Raw genomic sequence first — 27,319 nt, forward strand, 5'->3', positions numbered from 1 at the left:
GGGGACAATGACAAATTAATCGGCCATGAATGAGGTGCTTAAAATTATATTTGAAATTATAACCCGAAATGTTTTTGGAGCCTAGTCATTGTAACTCAACTTGGGATGGCGGGATGAAGGGAATTCGATAAAATAATGAAACCACACAAGATGAGCATTTTTAGTGCTGAAAAGATGGCCCCGGATGTGGCTTGTCCTTTGAAATCTGTCACCACTGTCAGTGCCCGTGTGTGCTTTCTCGCTGATGAAGCGCTGAATGTTAAAGTCTGTAAAAGCATCTCTTTATACAGATGAGAAAGTTCTTACCCACTATTTGGCCACGAACTGCATCAGTATCTGAGGGATTTAGTTTGCATAGATCCAAACGCTGGTCTGCAAACAAACAATTCAAAACTTAACCCAGGGAAATGGTAACTAGGGAGGAAGGCAGGAATTGTCTATTTCAGTATTCAAAAGGGAAAAAAAAAAAAAAAAAAGATGCCTCATAAGCCTTCTTCAGTTGTATTGAGAGGCAGGAAAGCATTTGGTTCTTACATCCGGTATCTTTTAATCTGCTGATGGCGTTGGAGAGCAGCCTCACGCAGCCCAGAAAGCCAGCCCCTTGCTTCTTGTGGATCTTCTTGTGGTTCCACACGCTGATGGTTATAGAATCCGTTTTCCCAACATACCTGAAAACAGGCAAACTCCTTTTTAATTGTCTTTCTGAATTAGGATAGCCCGCTGAGATTTAATCTGATTGACTTGTTAGTACAAAAGAGTCCTTTTCACGTAATGGGGGCTCTCTAGTCCGCATCTAACAGGCACTCGATAAATACACATTGACTCACTTCGATGGTCTGGGAGAAGGACTACAGCCAGTTATGGAAGACGCAAATGGACCTACCTACATCGTGATGATAATATGAGAACAGAGATTTGCTATATTTGCATAGTTCCAAAGAACAATGAGAGGATTCCTAAATTCCCACTAATCAGGCTTTAATGTAGAATACCAGTTTGCACCAAGGGCTACTTAGAAACCCTCAGATCCACCCGAAGCACCCTACAGAGCACTAACTCAGACATCACACCCCCACCTACTCTCCATGCAAATTAACCAGAGGGCAGCTTTCGGGATGAGGAGTGACCACCACCTTCCAAGTCACTTGGGATTCTTGAGGGTAACTGCAATGAGTCTTGGAATCCAGTTACTAAAAATCCCACCCAAACTCCGTGCAATCTGTATCATACAAAACCAAGAATCACTCCAGGTTCCTTCAATGAAAATTTCTCAGCAGGGACACGAAAATGTAGGTGGATATAAAACAGTGGTTTTCAAGCTGCAATCCATTTTAGGAATGAAGGTAAGAAATTGTCTGATGGTTGCATAGGCTGAAAGAGATTCAACCATACCAAACTATATTTACTCTTGTAGAAGATCTACTTGTACTAAAAAGTGGCATTTTAAAAGATGGAAATATATAGAACACATACTTGCATAATAAATTTTATTTATTATTTATTTATTTGTTTGCATAATAGAAGATTTTATTCGCAAGTAATCTCTACACCGAACATGGGGCTCGAACTCACAACCCCGAGGTCAAGAGTCTCACGCTCCACCGACTGAGCCAGTCAGACGCCCCCAAAATAATGCATTAATTAATTAATTAACGTCTGCCTTCAGCTCAGGTCATGATCCCGGGGTCCTGGGATCAAGTCCCACATTAGGCTCCCTGCTCAGAGGGAGCCTGCTTCTCCCTTTACTCTTCTCCCCCACTCATGATCTCTCTCATTCTCCCTCTCTCAAATAAATAAATAAAATCTTTTAAAAAAAATAAAGCTCTACAACCAGGTTTAGAGTTTCACTGGAAAAGACAAAAAACAAAAAAGAGTAGCATATAGAGGACCTGAACCATGGCCCCTTTTTTCCTGTTAGCATGGCCAGGAGACAGAAAAGTTTGAAAACCACAGTAATGGAAGCAAACCATAAAAATCCATGAAAATGTCAAACATAAGAACTTCCAAGTATACGGATTCTAAAATTAGGCAATATGTATCCATTTGGCCATCCACTTTTGTTATCAATAAGAAATTAGTAAATCATTTTTATCTTTATTATTAAATGCTTCTCTTAAAAGCTAGATACCTACTTTCCTGGGGCTCCCCAAATGGCTTATAGAATATTCAACTCACAGATCGTAGTGCTGGTTCCATTTGGGGTCCAACGTGTTTTTCACAGTGTCCGTTGAGTGGCACTGCCCAGATCCGTCCACCACAATCTTTGCAAAGGGATCAGGGAGTCCTAGAGGAGAGGGGACAGCCACACCTGGATGAGACTACAGATCCATCCATGGGACACAGAACATGGTCTTACAGGCTACAGAGAGCTTCAAGATCATCTAATTTAGTGAAGATTACCCTGGTGCATTTTACTCTCTAATTTAGGGTTAGTTTGATCAGCAAAATAAGTTATTGCTAGTTAGCTTCCTAAGAGAGGCAACCCAGTATGACAGCACTCTCAGATTTTGAGAGGCTAGAAAACGATAAAAAATAGGTTTAAGTTCAAAATTTCCTTTCTGATGATCACTAAGTGTGCTAACTAAATGGAAGAAAAGGGGTCTATAATTAATTGTATTTAAACTTTCTAAAAAATAATACCTAGAAATCTTGTTTACTGATCTTTGTCTAGTTTATCTACGGACACGAGTGTTCACCAAGTCAGGTAGGTTCCTAAAGGCTGGCGTTATGAATCACACGGATTTATACAATCGGAGAGGTGGCAACGTTAGGGCTTTAAAGATACACCTGGATGGGGGCCACTACTCCCGAGCTTCCTAGCTACTTGAATAAAGCCTGTAAGCCTAAGTTTAAAGTGTGAATAATACCACTTAAGAACTGAGCAGCACTCTTGTGAGGATCAGAAAGAGTGAAAAATTCATGCTACAGGCACCTACTTTATAGTAAGTGAATTTTTTTAAGTTAAGGGGTGATTTCTTCCTGCAGAAAAGGATCCTCTCATTCTATCTTTTCCACTTTTATTTTTTTTTTACACTTCCTTTCATTATGAGGCTTTCAAAATGTGATTTAATTTCTAAAATTTGACTAACAATTTGATTCAAACCCAGCTATTTTATAGAAGAAATGTCTTGTGTGTATTTGAGCTGAGAGTACTCCATCCAGCAGAAAGCAATGTATTCATGGGTGGAAAGACAGAAAACAGGGTGCGGCTGGAACAGGGAGTGAGAGAGAGCGTGTTCTTGTATGAGTTATAAACTCCGTGCCTAGCAGCTAAGGAGACTCTGCACTGTAGTCAACTTGGAAATGAAGCTGGTCAAAGCAGGGATCTACTCGGCAAAGGGCACAACTCTTCCAGGGAATATACCCAGGGGTTTTTAAAAAGTTTACATTGCAAAAGACATGTGAGGAATATTAATATTGTAAGAGAGCAAAAGCGGGTGTGTACTTACTGAAGAAGTCTTTCTTTGCAAGGTTCTTGGCACATAATACTGAAAACAAACAGAAATCTAGGGTTAGCATTTATGGAGAAGATGTTCAGCACAACTAGTTGCTATGGACTGGACTGTGTTGCCCCCTCCCCTAACTGGCCCCCAATTAATGTCAAAGCCCTAACCCCAATGTGATGGCATTTGGAGGTGGGACCTTTAGGAAGTGCTCAGGTTTAGATGAGGTCATCAGGGTGGGGCCCTCATGGTGGGATTAGTGCCCTGACAAGAAGAGACCCTAAAGCTTGCTCTCGTTCTGCTCTCCATGAGAGGACACAGCAAGATGGTGGCCATCTCTATGCCACAAGAGGGCCCTCACCAAGACCCACATCTGCCAGCGCCTTGATCTTAGGCTTTTCCAGCCTCCAGAACTGTGAGAAATAGATGTTACTTAAGCCACGTAGCCTATGGTATTTTGTTACAGCAGCACAAACGACTGAGACACAAATCTGTATTTGCAATGGGGAAAAAAAAAATCTAGAAATTATCTCTGCCAATGATTATCTTTCAAGTTTAGTACTACACTAAACAAAAAACCTGACAAGTAACTAGAAAGTATTTTCTCCTCCAATTGGGAATCAACTGTAACAAATATGTTTTAATTTAAACTTTAAATGTTAAACATACAGAGATAAATTTATCAACATGCTCTTACGACTGCACAGGATCACACGAATGCCAATTCAAATTAAGACCTACAATATTTGGGGCACCTGGGTGGCTCAGTCATTAAGCGTCTGCCTTCGGCTCAGGTCATAATCCCAGAGTCCTGGGATCGAGCCCCGCATCGGGCTCCCTGCTCAGCAGGAAGCCTGCTTCTCCCTCTCCCACTTCCCCTGCTTGTGTTCCCTCTCTCGCTGTGTCTCTGTCAAATAAATAAATAAATAAAATCTTTAAAAAAAAAAAAAAAAGACCTACAATATTTACCTTATAGCTACTGCTAACAGCAACGAAAGGAACTGCACTTTGGACATTCAGATAAATAACACAATTTTGCAAATGCTAGATAACAGAAAGCAAGGGAGAAGATAGAAAATATGGGGCCACCATCAAGTGTTGTGAAACATAAATGAAAAAATGCATATTAAGAATTTAGCACAGGGGCACCTGGGTGGCTCAGTCAGTTAAGCGTCCTTGGTTTCAGCTCAGGTTATGATCTCAAGGTCATGAGATGGAGCCCATCGCTGGGCTCCATGCTAAGAGTAGAGATTCTCTCTCCCTCTCCCTCTGCCCCTCCCGATCATGCTCTCTTGCTCTCTCTCTAAAATAAGTAAATCAATCCTAAAAAAAAAAAAAATAATTTAGCACAATGTTGGCATATAGAGAGAATATAATAAATGTTATTATTACTTTAATAACGAGGTGGCACCAGGTACTGTGAAGAAATTTTGTCACCAGCTCTGTTACATGATTAAAGCTACCATCGCAAGGGAAAATACACCAATGTCACTTTTCCAGCACTTCACAAATTTTGCCAATTTTTAAGAATATAGTGTTTTGGGGCGCCTGGGTGGCTCAGTTGGTTAAGCAATTGCCTTCGGCTCAGGTCATGATCCTAGAGTCCCGGGATCGAGTCCCGCATCGGGCTCCCTGCTCGGCAGGGAGTCTGCTTCTCCCTCTGACCCTCCTCCCTCTCATGCTGTCTCTCATTCTCTCTCTCTCAAATAAATAAATAAATAAAATCTTTAAAAAAAAAAAAAAGAATATAGTGTTTTATGACAAACATATTATTTTATGTATATTCATGTATATTGTTCTGCAAACTTTTCACTCAGTATATTTTTATACAACAGCCTTATCAGATATAATTCATATACAATTCATCTATTTAAAGCATATAATTCAATGGTTTTTAGTATATTCACAGGGTTGCACAACCACTGCAATCAATTTTAAAACATTTTCCTCATCCCCCAGAAGAGATTTCATACCCATTAGCTGTTACTCCTCAACTACCCCTCACCCTACTCCTAGGCAACCACTGATCTACTTTACGTCTCTGTGGATTTGCCTTCTGGACAGTTCATATCAATGGAATCATACTGTATGTGGCATTTTGTGACTGGTTTCTTCTGCTGTGCGTGTTTTTAAAGTTCACCCATGTTGTAGCATGAATCAGTACCTCGTTCCTTTTCATAACTGATACCCCATCGTACAGATAGACCGCATTTTCTTGATCCATTCATCAGCTCAGAGACATCTGGATTGTTTCCAGTTTTTGGCTATTATGAATAATGCCATACAAGCTGTGGTGTAAACCTAGATTCTCTTTCTCTTGTTGGGAACCTCTGAGGCATTACATCTAACATTTTGAGCAAGTGCCGGACAGTTTTCCACAGCATCTGCACTATTTCATTGTCCCACCAGCAGCGTCTGAGGGCTCCGATTTCTCCACACCCTAATACTTGTTAATGTCTGTCTCTGTGGTTTTTCATCTCTGTGGTTTTAATTTGCATTTCTCTGATGACTAATGACTTGGAGCATCTTTTCATGTGCTTATTAGCTATTGGTAAATCATCTTTGGAGAAATTTCTATTTAAAATTTTTTGCCTGGGGCGCCTGGGTGGCTCAGTCGTTAAGCGTCTGCCTTTGGCTCAGGTCATGATCCCAGGGTCCTGGGATCGAGCCCCGCATCGGGCTCCCTGCTCGGCGGGAAGCCTGCTTCTCCCTCTCCCACTCCCCCTGCTTGTGTTCCCTCTCGCTGTGTCTTTCTCTGTCAAATAAATAAATAAAATCTTTTTAAAAAATAAAATTTTTTGCCCTTTTTTTAATTGGGTGATTTTTGCCCCTTTCTGTGAGAATTCTTTATTCTAAATATATAGATATCTATAGATAAGATATTCTCATCAGATATAGGATTTGCAAATATTCTCCCATTCTGTGGGTTTTCACTTTCTTGATGGTGTTCTTTGAAGCAACAAAGTTTTTAATTTTGAGAAAAGTCCAATGCATCTATTTTCTTTGGTTGCTTGTGCTTCTGGTGTCATGTTTAAGAAGGCTTTGCCTAACCAATGGTGTTAGAGATTTACTCCTATATTTTCTTCTAATGGCTTTAATACTTTTAGCTTTTTTACACTTTTAACTCTTAACTAGACATTTAGCCTATGATCTATTCTGAGTGTGATGTGAAGAAGGGGTCCAAGTTCATTCCTTGGCAGGTGGATATCCAGTTGTACCAGCACAATTTGTTGACAAGACTATTCTTTCCCGGGTGCCTGGGTGGCTCAGTCAGTTAAGCGTCTGCCTTTGGCTCAGGTCATGATCCTGGAGTCCCAGGATCAAGTCCCGCATCAGGCTCCCTGCTCAGCGGGGAGTCTGCTTCTCCCTCTGACCCTCCTGCCTCCCATGTGCTCTCTCTCTCTCAAATAAATAAATAAAATCTTTAAAAAAAAAAAAAAAAAAAAAAAAGACTACTCTTTCCCCATTGACTTGTCTAGACCCTTGCTAAAAATTAAGTCCCTGTAAATGTGAGAGCTCATTTGTGGTCCTTCAATCTATTCCACTGATCTGTATGTCTCTCCTCATGCCATGATCACACTGTCTTGATTACTGTCTTAGTCTGTTCAGGCTACTATAACCAAATACAATAATCAGGTAGCTTATAAACAGCAAACATTTACTTCTCACAGTTTTGAGTCTGAGATCGGGATGCCAGCACAGTTTGGTGGGTATGCAGACTTCTTATAAATCCTCAGCAGAAGGGGCTAGGGATCTCTCTGGAATCTCTATTATAAGATCCTAATCCCATTCATTAAGGTTCCACCTCATGACTTAAGTTCCCCCAAAGGCCCCACCTACTAATACTGCCTCCTTTTGGGGGGAGGGGCACAAAATTCAGACCACAGTAATTACCATAGCTTTGTAGTAAATTTAGAAATTAGGAAGCATGAGTCCTCCAACTTTGTTCTTTTTCAAGATTGTTTTAGCTATTCTGGATCTGTCAAATTGTCATGAGTTTTACGATCAGCTTGTTAATTTGGGGGAGAAGGGGAGAGCCAGCCTGGAGTTTAATAAGGATTTCACTGAATCTGCAGGAAACGTGGAGAGTAGTGTCATCCTAACAATCTTAAATATTCTACTCCATGAAGATGGGATGCCACCCCCCCATTCATTTAGGTCTTCTTTAACTTTGTTTTGTAATTTTCAGAATATAAGTTCTGTATTTCTTTTATTAAACATATTTCTAAGTATTTTAATCATTTAAAAAATTTTTTAATTTATTTGTTTGAGAGAGAGAGAAAGAGACAGCACGACGGGAGGGGAAGAGGCAGAGAGAGAGGGAGAAGCAGACTCCCCACTGAGCAGGGAGCCTGATGTGGGGCTTGATCCCAGGACCCTGAGATCATGACCTGAGTGGAAGGCAGATGCTTAACCGACTGAGCCACCAGGTGCCCCCCTAAGTACTTTAATCTTTTGGATGCTATTGCAAATGGAACGGTTTCCTTAATTATATTTTCAGATTATTCATTTCTAGTGTACAGAAATACAATTGACTTTTGTATATTCAACTTGTATCTTGAAACTTTGTTGAACTCATTTATTAGCTCTAATACTTTTATTATTTTGAATTTTCTGTATAAAGATCATACCACCTGAAGATATAGTTTACTTCTTCCTTTCCAATCTGGATGTTTTTTGGGTTTGTTTGGTTTTTTTTTAATTTCTCATGCCTAACTAATTTCTCATACCCACTACCTCTAATACAATCCTGAATAGCAGGGGTGGGCATTTAATCTTGGTCCTGATCTCAGACTTTCAACCATTGAGTATGATGTTAGCTGGGGGGGTTTTCGTAGATGCCCTATACTTGGCTTAGGAAGTTTCCTTCTGTTCCTAGTTTCTTGAGTGTTTTTATCATGAAGCACTGTTAGATTCTGCCAAATACTTTTTCTGCATCTACTAAGATGATCACTTAGTGTTTGTCCTGCATCCATTGGTATGATATAGTACATTGATTTTCAGATGGTAAACCAACCCTGCATTCTGAGATAAATTCTACTTGGTTATGGTGCATAATCTTTTTATGTCCTGCTGTATTCAGTTTGCTAGTAGTATGTCAAAAAATTTTTGTCTATATTCATAATGGATATTGGTCTATAGATTTTTTTTTAATCGGGGTGATATTGACTTCATAAAATGGGTTGAGAAGTGTTCACTCTTGTTCTTTTTTTTTTTTTTAAGTGAAGAAATGGTATTTATTTTTCTTTAACATTTAGTAGAAGTTGCCAGTAAGCCACCTAGGCCTGAGCTTTACCTTGTGGAAAGTGTTTTCAATTACTAATCCAATCTCTTTACTTTTTATAGGTCTACTCAGATTTTTCATTTCTTCTTGAATCACCTTTGGTAGTTTGTGTCTTTCTAGAAACTTGTCAATTTCACTTCGGTTATCAATTTGTTGGCATACAGGTGTCTACAGTATCCCCTGATAATCCTTTTTATTTCTATATAGTCAGTAGTAATATCTTCCCTTCATTATAATATTTCTTTCTTTCCCAAGGGATGGACACACACACATACACACACACACTTTCTCTCTCTTTAGTCTCTTTCATGGATAGATCATAATTTATTACAGCTCCTGCTACTGTTTTGTTTCTGTAATTACAAAAGTAATACTTACAAAAAATGAAAACTTGGAAATGTGTAAGCAGAAAATTTATGACCCTGAAATCTTGTCATTAATTCTTTGCTTAGGATTCTCCTGGCTACTTTCACATGCTTAGTATTCCCACTGAACTTTAGAATCATTTTGAGAAGTTTAAAAAAATTACTTAATAAATAAATTGGAGGGAATTTATCTCTTTACAATACTGAGTATTCACATTCTTGAATGTAGTACATTGATCAATTCTTCTTTAATGCTCTTAAGTGAGGTTTTAAAGTATTTCATAAAAGTTTCCCACAATTTTAATTGGGTTTATGCTTAAGTGATTTTTGGTAATATTGTGAATGGGAATGTTCCTTTCACTGCATTTTCTGTTACTTGGATATAGGCAAGCTATTAATTTTCTTACATTAATTTAAAATCAGCCATCTTTTTCAACTCTCTTCAAATGGACCTGCGATGTTGTTTCCTTCAACTTCTCTTTTCTTTCCCCCAGTTTGAATGTCTCAAAGGCTCTCACATCAAACTCAAATGTCCAAAACTAAAGCTGAAATCTTCCCACTCTGCCTGAAAACCTGGTCCTCTCCCAGGATGCATTACTTCAGAGATCATCAGCTACACCCATCAGTTGCACAAGCCAGAAATCTATGTGTCGTGCTTTTACTTCTCAATCTCTCTCAAATGTCTTGACTCCTCACCATCTCCACCCTTGTTCAAGTCCCCAACATCAGCCGTCACCTAGTAACCTTTTCAAAATTTAAATCTCCTGCCTCCTTCCACACTGGCTTCCCACTGCAAAACTCCAGCCCTGTCACGCTCTAACCCCGACCTACCTCACCTCTTCAGCCTCAAACATTATCCACTAGCTCCCGGCCCTCGTTTTTCTAAGGTGCTGGTGCTGGGCTGCTTTTGACTGGAAGAATTCTGCTCACATCCCAAAAAGATGAATCTATGTTCATATTCACAAGACACAATGCTTTAATTTAAGGCTCATTCCAGTGGAATTTGATTACATCATAAAGTGGACAATGTGGACATCAATAGTGTCAGCAAAGATAACCTTGCCTCCATTTTGTGCTAAGATCATTTAGGGCCATACTGAATCTGGTTTGGTTAAGGGAATTATGATTTCTCCTACTAGAATAATTCTGTAATCTTGTCCACTCTAGGAGATAAAATGATAAAGTGTAATTTATCACAGGGTAAAATCCCACTCTATCCAGAGACACCAATTCTGAGTGAGCTTCTGAGGATACAACAGAAAATGAAGCCTATTTCTCTCGGCGTAGACCACTGCCTGGTTGCTTTGACTCCCGACTTTCAGGTGCCCCTCCACTTTGGACACATCATGTCTCTTACATCCCATGATTTCATAATCACATGCCAGAATTTCCTAATGTTGGGGATAAGTAAGAGCAAATTACATAATGCTCACTTTGCATCTGAAAATACATGGGAGGGAAGCGCTAACTTGAGGTAGATTCAGTTAGTAAGACAACCTCTTTACCAGGTCCTCGACAAAAGCAGTTTCCCGAAAACACTACTTGTGGTTTCCCCCACCCCCCAGGACAAGCCACAATGGCACAAATTTAGTACTTTATTATAATAATCAACTGAAGAAAAGTTCTAATTTGTGTCATTACGTCCACTATTTTTCTGTTCTCCAAGGCTAGAGCCTCTGTCACTTTGATCCCTCCCTCTTCCTGTACTTACATGTGTCACTGAGTCCTATCTCTTCCTCCTCCTAAATTTCTCTTGAATTTGCCCTTTCCCCTCCTTTTGGACCCATTCTCCCATTCTTAGCTTCAATGACTCACAGCTTAATCGAAGAGCAATGGCACCCTCCCTCCTCAAGCCTCCCCAGGCCACATGATGTCCAGACACCACATCAATCTTCTGAAATGCTATTTTCATGTTCTGAGGCCCAAAAAGCTCCACCAACGGCTCTGTGTTATGTTTTACTGCAAATCTGAATTTCTCCCTGGGTTCTAAAGTGTGCCATCCCCTAGTATCACCTGTATTTCCCACCATTCTTCAGAGCACAGCTTGGTTTGTCACCCTCTCCTCCCACCCCAGGCAATTATTCTTGCTTCTCAACCCACTCAACAGTCCTCTCTTTTCGCTGTGCTCCATCTTCACAGTCCAGGCCAAGGCTCTTTTCTCAGTGAGGCCCCATTCAGGCCAGTGTTTCTGGAAAGTCACTCCATGATAACATTTCCACTCATGCCAAGATGGGAAAAGTGAGGCCAAAATGGTGGGGATTTTGTAAAAATGGAACGAAATTATCTCAAATGCCTGTCCTTTGTCCTGGTGTTAGGCCTTTTCTATATTTTTTCACGTTACAATATCCTGTCTACAATGAAATGAGGTAAAACAGTGACAGTTTCACCAATGACTTGGCAAAACAAAAAGCTGGAAATTTTGTGTTGAAGGCCATGTTTACAGAAATGTTTTGACTGATCTGAGCATCGCTGCTCTCGCCACCAGCAATCTCTCCCCTCCTGTTTTCCTATTTACTTTAAGAACCAAATGGCTGAGCAGTTGTTACTTTTCACACAGGTGGGCTTTGCCCCTCCAGGTAAGTGAAGTTCCCTTTAGACAGGGGTTTCGTGTGGAGCAGGCCCCTCGACAGCCACGCGACACAGACCCTGATGAACAAGAAACAAAAGGCCCGAGAGTAACAGGGATACAAACGTAGAACATGAAGGCATTTCAATAATTTAAAACATCTCGGTAAAATGTTCATCTATTAGAAAATATCATTTGCCACGTGGGATAGCTGCTAACACACGATATGCACGTAATGGATACTATCAGCGGTCTACCTCATCTAACTCCAAAATGCACCGTTTTTTATCAACTTAGGGGGAAATCCTTTAAGCTTGTACAAAAAAGAGAGAAAAACAGAATCCCTGCTCAAGGCAAAGCAGAAGGTTTCCTGGACAGTGTGTCACCAGCAGGTCACTCTGGAGGCCCTGAACCAGAGTCACTCACCTGTCAACTCTCATACCAGTTTAAGAAATCTTCAAATTTGCATGGGGGGCGGGGAACCACATTTCAGTTACATCAACAGACTCAAAATGTCCAAACCTTTAAATCCATATAGAACTGAACTCTGTGCCATTATTTGCTTCATGGAATAAACAACTTTTTCCGATCCTTCTCAATAAGCTTACAGACACACACACACACACGTTTCCACTATTCACACACCATCAGATGATAAAATGATTTCTTCTTTGCAGGGAAAATTGTCCAAGTGACCCAAAGACATTTTAGCAGCCACCAGCCATCCCCACGGGCTTGGCAGGCGGGGTGACTCTGATAAACTACAATCCTTGGACGGGTTTTCCAAGCACCTCCTTGCTTAAAATCCGAGCGTTGCAGCTTCGTCTTCTATAAATGTGTTAAATTAAGAGCTAAACGACAAAATTGTGTGACCTATTTGAACTCGGAAGTGTAGCAGAGTTGGGCTTGTACCCCCCCATATCCTGAAGGGTGAGGCAGGGCTGCCACGACAGAAACTCTGTGCGACACGCCCGCCCCCCGCCCCCAACCCACCCAGCCCCACCCCCCAAACGCGCACACACAACAGCCCCAGCAGAGCTTGGCTCCAGGGACTAGGGAATCTGCCTCCTCCTCTGCCTGCCACCCTGGGTCCCCACCAGCAGCAACACTAACACCATTCTTGTGACTTTAGAGGCTCAGAAGCTCTGTTATTCTCTACCTCTTCCTTACAGGATACAGCAAGCAGATACACAGGGCAGGTGTCATTTTTTTCCCACTTACTTGGTGAAATTATTAAGATTCAGAAAGATTCAGTAGCCACCTCCACTTCTAGCCCATCCCACATTACGCTATCACAGCGGCATCCAGAGCCGTTACCACTTTAAAATTAAATCCTCTACTTGTATTCTGCTTCGTCTCTGTTTCTCCCTTACAAAAGTGTCCACTGGAACAAGGAACTGTGTCTTTTATATTCACCACTGTCTCCAGAGCTTGGTACGGTGCCTGGCACACGGAGGTTACTTTTAAAATGTTTGCTGAATAAATGAATTGGGTAATAACCTTTTTTTTTTTTTTTTTTTTTGAGAGAGAGAGAATGTAAGGGGGAGGGACAGAGGGACGGAGGGAGAAAATCTTAAGCGGGCTCCACACTGAGCCCAACGTGGGACTCAATCTCAAAACCCTGAAATCACGACATGAGCTGAAATCAAGAGTCAGACGCTTAACCGACTGCACCACCCCGGTGCCCCTTGTAATAACCTTTTTTTTTTTTAACTAATCACTAGCACATAAACACCAAGAAGGCACAGATGATCCTCCTGAACCATGACATACATTCCTGCCATGGAGCCCAGGGCCTGGCATAAGTGAAACGCTCAGGAAATGTTTGCTGAGATAAAGGAGTCCGTGCTTGAAGGAACGGATGAATGAAGGAGATCATTTTGCCGGAGCCCCGGCTGTGCTGTGTCTGCCTGCTATCCCGGGAGCCCCATGCCCGGCAGGTTCGCGTGCACACCGCCACCCGGCAGGTCCTGCTCTTTGGAACAAGTTCATGCTATTTCTTAAGGTATCATTAGGGACCTCTGATTGACACCAAGGGAAAAAAAAATGTTCCCCTGCAGTTTCAAGCCAGAGGTAATATTTCAATGAGGGAGAAATAAAGTATTTGTCAAAAAAACAGTAATAAAAATCGAGAGGGCATCTGGAAATTTCATTTGAACAAAGCCCTCATTAACGAACAAAGTCATTTTTACATAGTAAGGGATGGTTTTCAGGGATTGATTAGGCCACTGCATTCCAAGAAGATGTAAAACATATTTAATTTTTTTTTTTTTAAGATTTTATTTATTTATTTGAGAGAGAGAGAATGAGAGAGAGCAAGCACATGAGAGGGGGGAGGGTCAGAGGGAGAAGCAGACTCCCTGCCGAGCAGGGAGCCCGATGCGGGACTCGATCCAGAGACTCCAGGATCATGACCTGAGCCGAAGGCAGTCGCTTAACCAACTGAGCCACCCAGGCGCCCCTTAAAAACATATTTAATTTTTAAATTTTAAAGTGTTGCTTTTCTTGACACCCTGGATTTGCCCCCGCGGAATGGACAGGAGGAGGACTCCTTCCTGTGGGAAGAATGAACAAAGCCAGCCTCACGGGAAGCAATTTCCAAAGCTACTGCTGGCTTCTGTTTGAGTTCTTCCCAAGCATCACAGGCCAGGCAACTGCATCTCATTTAAAGTCTCTTTTACTGGGACGCCTGGGTGGCTCAGTTGGTTAAGCGTCTGCCTTCGGCTCAGGTCATGATCCCAGGGTCCTGGGATCGAGTCCCGCATCGGGCTCCCTGCTCTGCGGGGAGCCTGCTTCTCCAAACTCTGCCTCTGTCTCTCTCTCTCTCTGTCTCTCATGAATAAATAAATAAAATCTTAAAAAAAATAAAGTCTCTTTTACTTCCAGATCATGTTTCTGTCTTAAAATCAACCAAATGGAATGTTTTTCAACCATGAGAGTGGACCAAGGCATCAAGGGTCAGGGTGACTATATAGGTGGAAGTGTGTCTCCTTGCCTTAGAACACAGGAAAACCCAGGTTGTTTTTAGATACAGTTTTATCTCAATATTTAAGGTTCTATTCCAAAAGTAATCAGTTCCTAGATCGGTAATTATCAATGTTGTCTCTCTAAACATGTTTGTTTTTCCTTTCAAATGTCCTCATTCAAATGCCATACGCAATGACATTTATTAACTCCAGCACTTGAGCCCCCAGCGTCTAGTGTCTCAGCTCCTGCAAAGCGCGTGGTGGTTTTAACAACCAGGAATTAAGGAGCACTTTGCAACATGAGCTTCCAAAACCACCCTGGCAGGCAGACTATCTCCCAGGCAACCATCTGACCAAAAACATCCGATGAAACCTATCCATGGAATCAAGGGGGACAGTTTGGAAGATTTGGAAACTTTGTCGTTGCTTTGTGAAACTTTAAAAATACAATCTAAGTCCCTTTAGTGTAAAGACGGCAGCTAAAATTTATTGAATGCTCACCTGGTAATCTGGCACTATAAGTACGACATGCACGATTGCATTTACTCAACACCACAATTCCATGAGGTAGTTACTGTCATTATATTCATTTTCCTGATGAGAAAGCTAGGCTTTACAAGATCATCTAACTTGACACACACACACCCCCCACCGTGGTCAGGCTAGTACATAAAAGCTGCGGCTTCTGAGCAGGGAATCCATTTATCCTCTTGACAAATGTTTGGTGATCACCCACAGTAGGTGGAGCCCTGTTCTAACCCAGAATATTCCATGAAGCACAAAAAGAACGCCAGTGCTTGCCGTCAGGTTACTTCCTCAGGGGTTGACGTTTAAGAAAAGTAAATTAAGATAAACTTTTTTTTGAAATAGCAATTGCTTAAAACCAACTTCTCAAGCGTGGACTATCTTCCTAAGGTTATACAGTATAAAATAAAACTCAACTTTGTCAGGAAGGAAATGAATTTTAACCCCAAAAAGCCTGTCATTAAGTAAACTATATCTGATCGTCACCCTAAGGAAAGGAATGAACTCTGTTAATAGGAGATAATCCAGGGTTAATGGGGAGGAGAACCCTGCACGGTTCCAAACATCCTCACCTACCTGAGCTGTGTCCTTCTGATGAAGTCATTTTAAACAAGGTGATAACCACTGAGAGTGAGGGAAATTGAGGGATTTAGGGGAAAGAAAGCTAGAAGTAAGCAAATTAGTCTACAACCTGATCACTGGACCAGACATAAAACAAACAGGCAAGGGGGGGTGGGTGGGAAGTGATAACAAATAATAGCAGGAGAAAGTTCTCTGAGCATTTTCTCTCCTCCAGTTACTAAGCTGACAAATGAGGCTTTATTAATGTGATAGAAAGGTCAACAGCAAACCAAAAAGCAAGGTAACACATTGCAATACCCCGTGCCTGGTTATAAAAACCCATAATCTTCTAGAACGAAGTCCCTTATAATTTCTTTCCCATTTATCATTTTACAGCACCAAGTTCTCTAACACTGAAGTATTTAAAGGTATTATTTTGCATGATTTTATCATAAAATCTTTTATAATTACTTAGCTAATCATTATTCACATCACAGTGTAAGTCAGGGCAAAATCATTATACTCAATTTAGTTGAGAAAAATAAAAGCTCAGGAGATTGAACAACTTGCTCAAGGTGACCCAGCAAAGTTAGTGATGGAGACAAGAACTTGAACCAGTCATGAATGAAAACCACATAGTTCACTGAATTATGCTCCTTCATTAAGATAACTAAGTGTGAAGAAGGAAACAATCTGCTACAACATTAAAAATTTCAAATCAATGTGGCCAACACTGGATTCATAAGATCATTTAAATTAAAAAACAACAACAACAACAACCAGGGACACCTGGGTGGCTCAGTCAGTTAAGTGTCTGACTCTTGCTTTTGGCTCAGGTCATGATCTCAGGGTTGTGAGATCAAGCCCCACGTCAGGCTCCACACTGAGCATGGAACCTGCTTAAGATTCTCTCTCTCCCTCTGCCCTTCCCCCCACCCCACTCTTACTCTCAAAAAAAAAAAAAAAAAGTCATGACGCAGCAGTCCACCCTTAGGTACATGATCAACAGAAATGCACACATATACATATGTTCACCACATAGAATGGTTATAGCTGCAGTTAGCAACAGCCAAAGGCCGAGAACCAATGAGACACCCATCAACAGTACAGTGAATAAAGAAGTTGTAGTATTCACAAAATGGAATATTATATAGCACTAAGAGAAACAAACCACAACCACACACAAAATTAGGAAGGCATCTCATAAATTGAGATGATATTGAATAAAAGATACAATATATGTTATATAACATATATAACATATGTTATACGACGCCATTTATACAAAGCACAAAACCAGACAGAACTAATATATACTGAAGTCAAGTGTGATTAACCTTTAGCAGGGACAAGGTAGGGACTGGAAGGGATTATGAAGAAGACGTCTGGGGAACTGGCCAGACTCTGTCTCCTGATCTGGGTGCTGATGACACCTGTGTGTTTGGTTTGTGAGAGTTCAGTGAGCTATACACTTAAATATTTATAAATCATCATGAAAATCAATGGAACAGAATAAAAAGTCCAAATACAGACCCATAGGTATGAGATCAGTTGATCTGCATCAGAGGTGCCAAGATAACTCAATAAAGGGGGGAAAAAAAAAGGATGGTCTTTTCCCACCTGGAAAATAGGATATCCAGTTGGAATAATGGGATATCCTTAGGGTAAAAATAAACAAGCTTCAACTCCTGTCTCACATTATACACAAAAACTGACTTGAAATGGAGCACAGACTTAAATATGAGGTACCATAAAAAAATAAAAGGCATTGTCCCCCAGTCAGGAAAAAACCTTCATAATATATATATCTGACAAAAGATTTGTATGCAGGATATATAAAGAACTCTTACAATGCCATAATAGAAAAACAGCCCAACTTAAAACTGGGCAAAGAAAACTACGACACTTCACTGAAGAAGATATCAAATGGCCGGTAAACACAATGAAACATGGTCAACATCACTAATGATCAGTGAAACGCACACGAAAACTACAATAAGGTGTCACGACACACCCACTAGAACAGCTAAAATTAAAAAGATGGACAATACTACGTGTTGGTGAGGACATGGAGAAACAACTCTCATATGTTGCTGCTGGAAGTAGAAATCAGAACAGCCACTTTGGAGAACTGGTCAGCAGACATGTACCCTATGACCTAGCAATTCCACGCCTAGATTCTTATCCGAATGGAAAACATGACAGCCACAAAAAGATGTGTGCATGAAAGCTGACAACAACTTTACTCATAATAGCTAAAAATGATAACCCAACATCCATCAACAAGTGAATGGACAGATGGTGGTATATTCATAAAAAAGAACGAATTACTGATACAAGCAAAACATAGATAAATCTTAGAAGTATTAAACACTTAAGAGTGGGGCGCCTGGGTGGCTCAGATGGTTAAGCGTTTGCCTTCGGCTCAGGTCATGATCCCAGGGTCCTGGGATCGAGTCCCGCATCGGGCTCCCTGCTGGGCGGGGAGCCTGCTTCTCCCTCTGCCTCTGCCTCTCTCTCTCTCTCTCTGACTCTCATGAATAAATAAATAAAACATTTAAAAATATATATATTAAAAAAAAAAAAGAAACACTTAAGAGTAAGGTGCCTGGGTGGTTCAGCTGGTTAAGCGTCTGCCTTCAGCTCAGGTCATGATCCCAGGCTCCTGGGATTAAGTCCCACTTGAATCCCTCTCCCTCTGCTGCTGCTCGTGCTCTCTCTTGCTCACTCTCTCTCAAATAAATAAATAAATAAAATCTTTAAAAAAGGAAACACTTAAGAGTACATGCTATATGACTGCATGTATATGAAACTTTAGAATAGGCAAAATTGATCAATATAAAAAGCAAGCACTGGGTGAGTAGTGGGTCCAGGAGCTAGATAGGGAAACTAGCTGCAAAAGGTCATCAGGAACTTTCTGGAATGATGGAAAGGTTATAGATCCTGACTTGCATGGTGGTTATATGAGTGCCGTACATTTGTTACAACTCACTGAACTATACACTTAAAGTGAGAGCATTTTATTATAGGTAAATTATATTTCAATAAAGCCTATTTTAAAAAGTAAAAAAAAAAATCATAGTGCTATACAAGAATATACAATGACATGAGAAGATAATCAGTAGTATATTTAATTGGAAAAAAGTCACATTTCTAGTATCATAATCCATTAAAAGAAAAAAGTGCTCCATGGAGAAATGTATGCTTCTAGGACCAGGACATGTAATACACAAGGTATCTTGTAGTGACGGAAGGAAGAAAATGCTCAAAAAAAAAAAGGAAAGTGAAAGAATCCCACCACACTTCTAACTTGAATAAAAAGTGACATGTTATTAGGTTTCCAGACTGACAGACGGAACACATGGGGTCTGCCCCTTCCTCCAAAACCAACAGGAAAGATGAAATAGATAGTTAAGACACATATACCCATAGCTCTGCTCACAAATTAAAGGAACCTCTAAAAGATGGAGAACAAACAAGAAAAAGAGGGAAACTTAGCTGTCACCAGAGGACACAGCCACATGCGGGTAATTGTGACCGCAGAAGGTGGCACCAACACTGTGGCATCCCAGGTGAGGCCACGAGCGTGGGAGCTGGGATATGAGGAGCCACCGCGGTGGGTGCAGCTCGGCTCCTCGTCAGGCGTGCACACCGTCCACTGGGAGCCAGTGACCCAGGGCCAGTCTCTGCCTCCAGCTGCAGGAGTGACTGCAGCGCGTGGCTCTGGGACACAGGACGGTGTGTCAGCAGAGAACGGGTGACTCAAGCTCAGAGCTCATCCAGTGCACAGAATAACAGCTCTCCTGCAGCTCATCTCCCCCTCATCCCTCCATCCCTCTCACACCTTGACTGAGAAGCACGAAACCCCAGCTGCAAAAATATATAACTAAGAATCACTAAACATTTACAGGAAGTCACATCACGAAAGAGAAAATAAACTCACTAAAATTGTTTCCCTCCTAAAACAGAGAACACACATTCTTTTCAAACACACATGGAATTTAGAAAAGCAGATTGTGTTCTAAGCTACAAAGGAAACTTAAATTTCTCAAGTTGATAAACAGTCCACATTCATTCACTAAATGTAATAAAACATCCATACCAAATATATAGCCTAAACAAATCTGCACATCTGGAAAATTTTTTTAAAAGATTTTATTTATTTGAGAGAGAATGAGAGAGAGAGCATGAGAGGGGTGAGGGTCAGAGGGAGAAGCAGACCCCCACTGAGCAGGGAGCCTGATGTGGGACTCGATCCTGGGATGACCTGAGCCGAAGGCAGACGCTTAATTGAGCCACCCAGGCGGCCCTGCACATTTGGAAAATTTAAAACCTATTTTTAAATAGCCCTTGTGGTCAAAGTGGAAATGAGAACTTATTTACAATTGAATGAAAACAAAAAATACTATATATTTAAATGCATAGGCTTAACTTCATTCACTAAAAACCCAGAAAGACGGAAAATATATGAACTAAGGCTTCAACTCAAAAAATATAAATAATCCAAAGGCAGAAAAAAGAAGAAATTAATAAAGATAACAGCACACATTAATAAAAAAACAGGAGAGTTGCCAAAAAACCAGAAGCCAGTTCTTCTAATTTTTTTTTTTTTTTAAATGAACAAATCTTTTTTAAGTAAACTCAAGAAAAAAGAAAGGCGGCATACATAACCCCAGCAAAGACAAAAGGAGGAGATAAAACCAGGAGAATAAATCTTACAAATCACAACGGTACACCATAGGAATAACTTTAAACCAATGGCTAAAATGAAAACTTTTCTAGGAACATGTAAGTTGCCAAAATTGGGCCCCAAAGTAGTAAAACCCTGACCATTAACCATAGTTAGTTGAAACAGTCATTGAAAATCTACCCACAAGGGGCGCCTGGGTGGCTCAGTCATTAAGCAACTGCCTTCGGCTCAGGTCATGATCCCAGGGTCCTGGGATCGAGCCCCACATGGGGCTCCCTGCTCAACGGGAAGCCTGCTTCTCCCTCTGCCTCTGCCCTTCTCCAACCTCCCCCCTCCCCGCTCCTGCTTGCTCACCCTCTCTCTCTCCCTCAAATAAATAAAATCTTAAAAAAAGAAAAAAGAAATCTACCCACAAAAACAAGACATCAAGCCCAGACGGTTTTACGGGAGAATTCTATCAAGATTTCAAGGTACGGATAATTCCCACCTTATAATAACAAGGGAAGCCACTCCAACTGAGTTCACGAGGCTGACATCAAAACCAGAAACTATGAGCAAAGAAAATGACAGACTGTGGTAGACATCCCTAATGCTCATCACATCTAGTCCTCCTCTCCCTCATGACGGAGGAAAGACCACACTTCTCCACTCCCTCGAGTTGGCCGGGACCATGTGACTGTGGTGTGTGTCACTTCGGGGCCAAAGTACAGAAGAGCTGCTAAGAGATCTCCATGCCTCCATGAGACAGCGGACCAGCAGAACCCCCATCTGCCTGGATCGCTGACCGACCATGTGGACAACAGCCCCCACCAACTCACAATGAACATGAACAAAAAGTAAATCATGGTGACCTGAGGTTGGTACGGGGAGAACTCCAGGCTTGGAAAGGGCGGACTAGGGGGCCTTCAGCCTGCCATGTGCATTCTTTCAGAAGAAGAATGTATTTATTTACAGATTGCTTTTAAAAAAATAAATCTCATAGGTCCCAGAGAAAAAGGAAAAGACAATAGACATGGGAGAGGGAAGGAGGAAAATGTGAGAGAGACCAGAAATTCATTTAACATCTGGAGAATAATCTCATAGTACATGTAGAATCTTGGATTAGAAGAACTTTTGAGACTACCCTTTTAACAGATAGGGGACCATCTAAACTATTATTGGTGCTTCCCCGCCCCGCCGCCCTCCGTTTATCTTCTTTTTAAACCAGGGGGGAAATAAACATGATAAGATTAATTTTTCAAAAAAGTTTCCAAGTTTAAAAAAAAATTAAAAAATTTCTAGGTTTGATTTTGTAGGAAGCCATGACCACAGTATGGACACACATCTAGGGGTAGATTTAATAATTATTAACTATAAAACTAACAACAACAATTTCTGATATTTAGTGAGCTTACTCTGTGCCAAACACTCTTAATAGCACTTTATAGATTACACTTTACCTAATATTCAGAGAAGATAAGGAAGCCAAGGTTAGGTGAGCTTCAGTTATTTACCCAAGACCACAGAGCCTATAGGAGGAAAATAGGGAGTCTGTCTGCCCCTGAAGGCCCAGCTCTACACGGCACTAGACTCTGATACAGCCTGTTTTAAAAAGGTATAATTATGGTGACAAATTGACATACAACACAAGGAAGCCAGAATACTCTAGAGAAACCTGTATTTAAAAAAAAAAAAAGCAAACAAACATGACTTAAAATAAAAAGGGAACTCTTGCTTCTAACTAGAGGATGGAAAAAAAATTGTAAAGTAGTGGTATCTCATTGAGCGCACGTTTTAAAATACACACCATCCTGTTAAGATAGACTTCGCAAACCACGAAATGCGTACTTTTAAAGTGTGAATACAATTCAGTGGGTTTTAGTATATTCAGTTGTACAACCACGACCATTTAATTTCACAACATTTTTTTTTTTAAAGATTTTATTTATTTATTTGACAGAGAGACACACAGAGAGAGAGGGAACACAAGCAGGGGGAGTGGGAGAGGGAGAAGCAGGCTTCCCGCGGAGCAGGGAGCCCGATGTGGGGCTCGATCCCAGGACCCTGGGATCATGACCTGAGCCGAAGGCAGACGCTTAACGACTGAGCCACCCAGGCGCCCCAAATTTCACATTTTAATCATCCCCCAAAGCAGCCCCCCACCCATGAGTGGTCACTCCCCATTCCCCTTCTCCCCAGCCACCAGCAACCACTGATCTGCTGTCTCTATGGATTTGCCTATGCCAGACATGTTGTATAAATGGAGTCATACATATGTAACATTTTATTATTTTTTTAAAGTAGGCTCCACACTCAACGTGGGGCTCAAACTCACAACCCCGAGATCAAGAGTCGCGTGCTCCACCTAGCGAGCCCCCCAGGAGCCCCATATGTGACGTTTTCTGACTGGTTTCTTTCATTCAGCATAATGTTCAACATTTCATCCTGAAAGGTCGTTCATGTTGCAGCAAGCATCAGTAATTCACTCTTTTTTGTGGTCAGGTCACACTCAGCTATATGGATATAGCATCTTCTGCTTATCTGGTCATCAGATAACCAACATTTCAGTTATTACCGCATTTCAGGAGTTGTTTGGGCTGCCGTGAACGATGCTGCTAATGCACATTCGTCTAACAAGGTTTTATGCAGACCTACGTGTTCAATTTTCTTAGGTCTCTACATAGGGGGAGACTTGTGGGGTCACAGAGTAACTCTATGTTCAACGTTTTGAGGAACTGCCAAATTGTTTTCCAAAGCGGCTGCACAATTTTACATGCCCACCAGCCGTGCATAAAGGTTCCGATTTCTCCACCTCCTTACCACTCTCATTATCTGTCCCAGCACCATTTGCTGAAAAGACCCTTTTTTCATCCCATCTAATGGTCTTGACATCACCGTCATTATCAGTTCACTATAAATGTGTGGATTTCCAAACTCAATCTCATTCCATTGACCTACATATGTCTGTCCTTATCATGGGTAACATTCCGAAATCTTGATTACCATCACTCAGTAGAACGTTTTGAAGTTGGGAAGTGTTTCCAACTCTGTCCTAGTTTTTCAAGACTGTTTTGGTTATTCTGGATCCCTTGCATTTCCATATGAATTTTACAATCAGCTTGTCAAATTCTGCAAATAAAGCCTCTTGGGATTTGGCAAGACGGGTCCTGTGTGGCATCTGTCGAGGAATCTGGGGAGCACTGCCATCTTAGGTCTTCTGGTTTATAAACATAGGATGTCTTTCCATTTACTTAGGTCTTCTTCAGTTCCTTTCAACAATGTCTTGTAGTTTTCAGCTAGAAGTCTTGCACTTCTATTGTTGAATTTCTTGCTTGTTTATGCTACTTTAAAGGGAATGGTTTTTAAATTTCTTTTCCCATAGATTAGTGGTTGCATAGGAAAGGTGGGGATGACAGCCAAGGGCTAATAGGGTTTCTTTTCGGGGTGGTGAGAATGTTCTACAATGGACTGTTGTGATGGTTGCACAACTCTGTGAATATACTAAAAAACACTGAATGATATACTTAAATGGGTGGATTTTATAGTATGTGAATTAAACCTCAATTAAGATGAGAGAGAGAACAAACCCTATCAGGTAGATGAACAAATTCTTAGCATGTTGTACTTTTCCATTTATATCAAAAGGAAAGATGTTCCACTTCCCTAGGCCAATGTCAAAGACATTGTTAACACACTGGTGGTTTGCTTGGAAACATTAACTCCTATGAAATCGGTCTCAAACAAAGCATGATGGCCATAATATTAAACTAGGGGAAAGGGGAAAGAAAACTTCCGCTGTTTACTTTTCTAATGTTGGTCAGGTACATTTTAGAGTGACAAGTAAGTAACCTGCCCATTAAGCAAACCACCTAATGACTGCTGTGATGATTTCAAAATCGTTGGAACAGCCTCTTTATTAAAATTCCTGCTTCCTCTGTTGATTCAAGCCCAATTATTCTTAAAGCATTATCAGAATCCTTTTTGATTGATAATGCCTGCAGGGTCCATGCCACCTACAAACTACTTTCTTTGGAGTTCAAAACACAAGATACAGTTTCTCTTGATCTACTTTGCCAACTTTCCCACCCAACTATGGTTCATTTAACTGTTTCTAGACAACATAGCAATTTTTTTTTACCTCTTGGTCTTTCTTCATGCTGCATGCTGTCCTCTATGATATCTAACCAATGTTTCCTAAGCTAGAATGTGGGCTCAAGTATAGTGCACGCACACAGTCGGGGCTCAGTCAGTACTCGCTGGGGCGCCTGGGTGGCTCAGTCGATTAAGAGTCTGACTTCGGCTCAGGTCATGATCCCAGGGTCCTGGGATCGAGTCCCGCATCGGGCTCCCTGCTCAGCGGGGAGTCTGCTTCTCCCTCTCCTTCTCCCCCTGCTTGTGCCCTCTCTCTCTCTGTGTCAAATAAATGAATAATATCTTAAAAAAAAAAAAAAAAACAGTACTTGTTGAAGAACCCTACTTCCTATTTTATGCTGGCCTCTGTCCCAAGCATTTCACTTCACCTATGTTATCTCCTATAATCCTTCCACAAACCCTGTGAAGAAATGAAGGGTCCAAGGAACTACTTGCCCAAGGCTACACACACCGAACCACTGTCCGGTGACTGAAATTCTATTCATTCTTGGGTTATAGCTGAAATCCTATCCCTTCCCTGTTAAGCCGACAGTAATTTCTCCTTCCTCTGAACTTCTGAAGTACTTCCTGCCTTTGACACATACAGCTATACTACCTTGAACTGTATTTTGGAAGGAGACTTTATTTTTTAGAGCAGTTTTAGGTTCACAGCAAAATTGAGTGGAAAGTACAGAGATTTCCCACATCCTCTCCCCCCATCCCCAATCAACATCCCCCACCAGAGTGCTGTATTGGTTACAACTGATGAGCCTACACTGACACATCACGATCACCCGAAGTCCACGTTTTATATCAGGGTTCATTCTTAGTGCTGTACATTCTGTGGGTTTTGACAAATGTATAATGACGTGTATCCACCATTGTCGTGGCATACAGAATAGTTCCACTGTCCTAAAATTCCTGTGTGTTGCCTATTCATTCCTCCCTCCCTGCTAACTCCTGGCCACCACTGATCTTTTTCCTGCCTTTTTCAGAATGTCATATAGTTGGAATCTACAGTATGTAGCTTTTCAGATCGACTTCTTTCATTGAGTAACAAGCATATACATTTCCTCCATGTCTTTTCATGATTTGATAGCTCATTTCTTTTTAGTAGTGAATAATATTCCATTGTCTGGATGTATCACAGTCGCTTCTAAGCTTTAGCGATTAGGAACAGAGCTGCTACGTGCGGCAAGTTTTTGTGTGGACATAAGTTCTCAAGTTCTTTGGTTAAATATCAAGGAGCAGGATGACTGGATCATATGGTAAGAGTGTTTGGTGTTACAAGAAACTGCTAAGCAATCTTCCAAGGTAGATGTACCTACCATTTTACACTCCCACCAGCAATGAATGAAAATTCTTATTGCTCCACATCCTTGCCTGCCCTTGGTGTTTTCAGTGTTTTGGATTGTGGCCATTTTAATAGGTGTGTGATAGTATTTCACTGCTGTTTTAATTTGCATTTCCCTGGTGACATATGATGTGGAGCATCATTTCATATGCCTATTTGCCATCTGTATATCTTTGGGGAGATGTCCGTTCAGGTCTTTTGCCCATTTTTTAATTGGGTTGTTTTCTTATTATTGAGTTTTAAGATTTCTTTGTATATTTTGGATTAACAGTCCTTTATCAAATATATCTTCTGAAAATATTTTCTCCCTGTCTGTGGCTCTTGCATTATTTTTTATTTTTCACATTTTTATGTCTTACAAAATTGGGCTTAAATATTTTTTACTTCTTTTTTTAAAGCAATCTACTGGGGCACCTGGGTGGCTCAGTCGGTTAAGCGTCTGCCTTTGGCTCAGGTCATGATCCCGGGGTCCTGGGATCAAGCCCTGCATCGGGCTCCCTACTCACTGGGGAGTCTACTTCTCCCTCTCCCTCTACCCCTTCCCTCCACTTGTACTTTCTCGCTTTCTCTCTCAAATAAATAAAATCTTAAAAAAATAATCTCTATGCCCAATGTGGGGCTTGAACTCACGACCCCAAAATCAAAAGTCGCATGCTCTTCCCACTGAGTCACCCAGGTGCCCCTGGGCTATAAATATATCAAAGTTATTTGTAGTAGCCATACAGCTCCTCATCTTGGGAAGTAACACCACCTAATATTTTAAGTAACTTTAATGAAAATTCTTATCTGCCACATAAAAGAGCATGGGTAGCCTTTCTATTTTGTGGCAGGCATCAGTTACCAGGTGGGTGACACACGGCACACTGGGAACTATGCAGGTTTAGTGGCCAACTCCTGATTTCAGCTCAGGTCATGATCTGAGGGTCATGGGATCGAGCCCCGTGTCCGGCTCCGTGCTCAGTGCAGAGTCTGCTTGTTCCTCTCCCTCTGTTCCTCCTCCCGCTCTCTCTCTTAAATAAATAAATTTAAAAAAGAGGGATCCCAGAGAGCTCCCACACCCCTTTGGCCATGAGGACATAGCAAGAAGATGCCATCTATGAACCAGGAAGCCGTTCTCACCAAGCAATGAGTCTGCCAACACCTTGATCTTGGACTTTCCAGCATTTCGAACCGTGACAAATAAGTGTTTAGTGGCTCTAAGGGGCTGAGGGTAAAGTGAATAGGGCCTGATTGCCAAAAGTTTGCTTTGGGGATGATGAAAATACCCTGAAATTAGCTGGTTATGATCATGCAACTCTGTGAGCATCCTAAAAACACTGAATTGTACACTTTAAAGGGTAAAATTTGTGGTATGATCATTATATCCCAATTAAAATATAAAATACAATAGTAGTTTGAAGACTAAGCAATACTGGTTTTTCATAAGACAAACCCTTTGGCCTTAGCTTTATCTTG

The 27,319-nt window shown here is 41.1% G+C and overlaps 1 protein-coding gene across 10 annotated transcripts in view; it reads right to left on the reverse strand.

Moving 5' to 3' along the window:
- SMURF1 (SMAD specific E3 ubiquitin protein ligase 1) overlaps nucleotides 1–27,319 on the reverse strand; it is a 109,792-nt gene that overhangs the window by 27,620 nt on the left and 54,853 nt on the right. For 7 of the 10 annotated variants that reach the window (XM_036064870.2, XM_036064871.2, XM_078074341.1 and 4 more), the window contains exons 2-5: nucleotides 3,450–3,488; nucleotides 2,176–2,284; nucleotides 535–668; nucleotides 307–372 (exon numbers count right to left, since the gene is read on the reverse strand). In XM_036064870.2, coding sequence (XP_035920763.1) covers nucleotides 307–372; nucleotides 535–668; nucleotides 2,176–2,284; nucleotides 3,450–3,488 — 348 coding nt within the window. Of the gene's footprint in view, nucleotides 1–306; nucleotides 373–534; nucleotides 669–2,175; nucleotides 2,285–3,449; nucleotides 3,489–27,319 lie in introns of those variants that run through there. The other 3 variants (XM_078074339.1, XM_078074344.1, XM_078074342.1) reach the window with 2 other exon arrangements.

This window comes from Halichoerus grypus, chromosome 6 (assembly GCF_964656455.1).
Source record: "Halichoerus grypus chromosome 6, mHalGry1.hap1.1, whole genome shotgun sequence".
Taxonomy (NCBI): Eukaryota; Metazoa; Chordata; class Mammalia; order Carnivora; family Phocidae; genus Halichoerus; species Halichoerus grypus.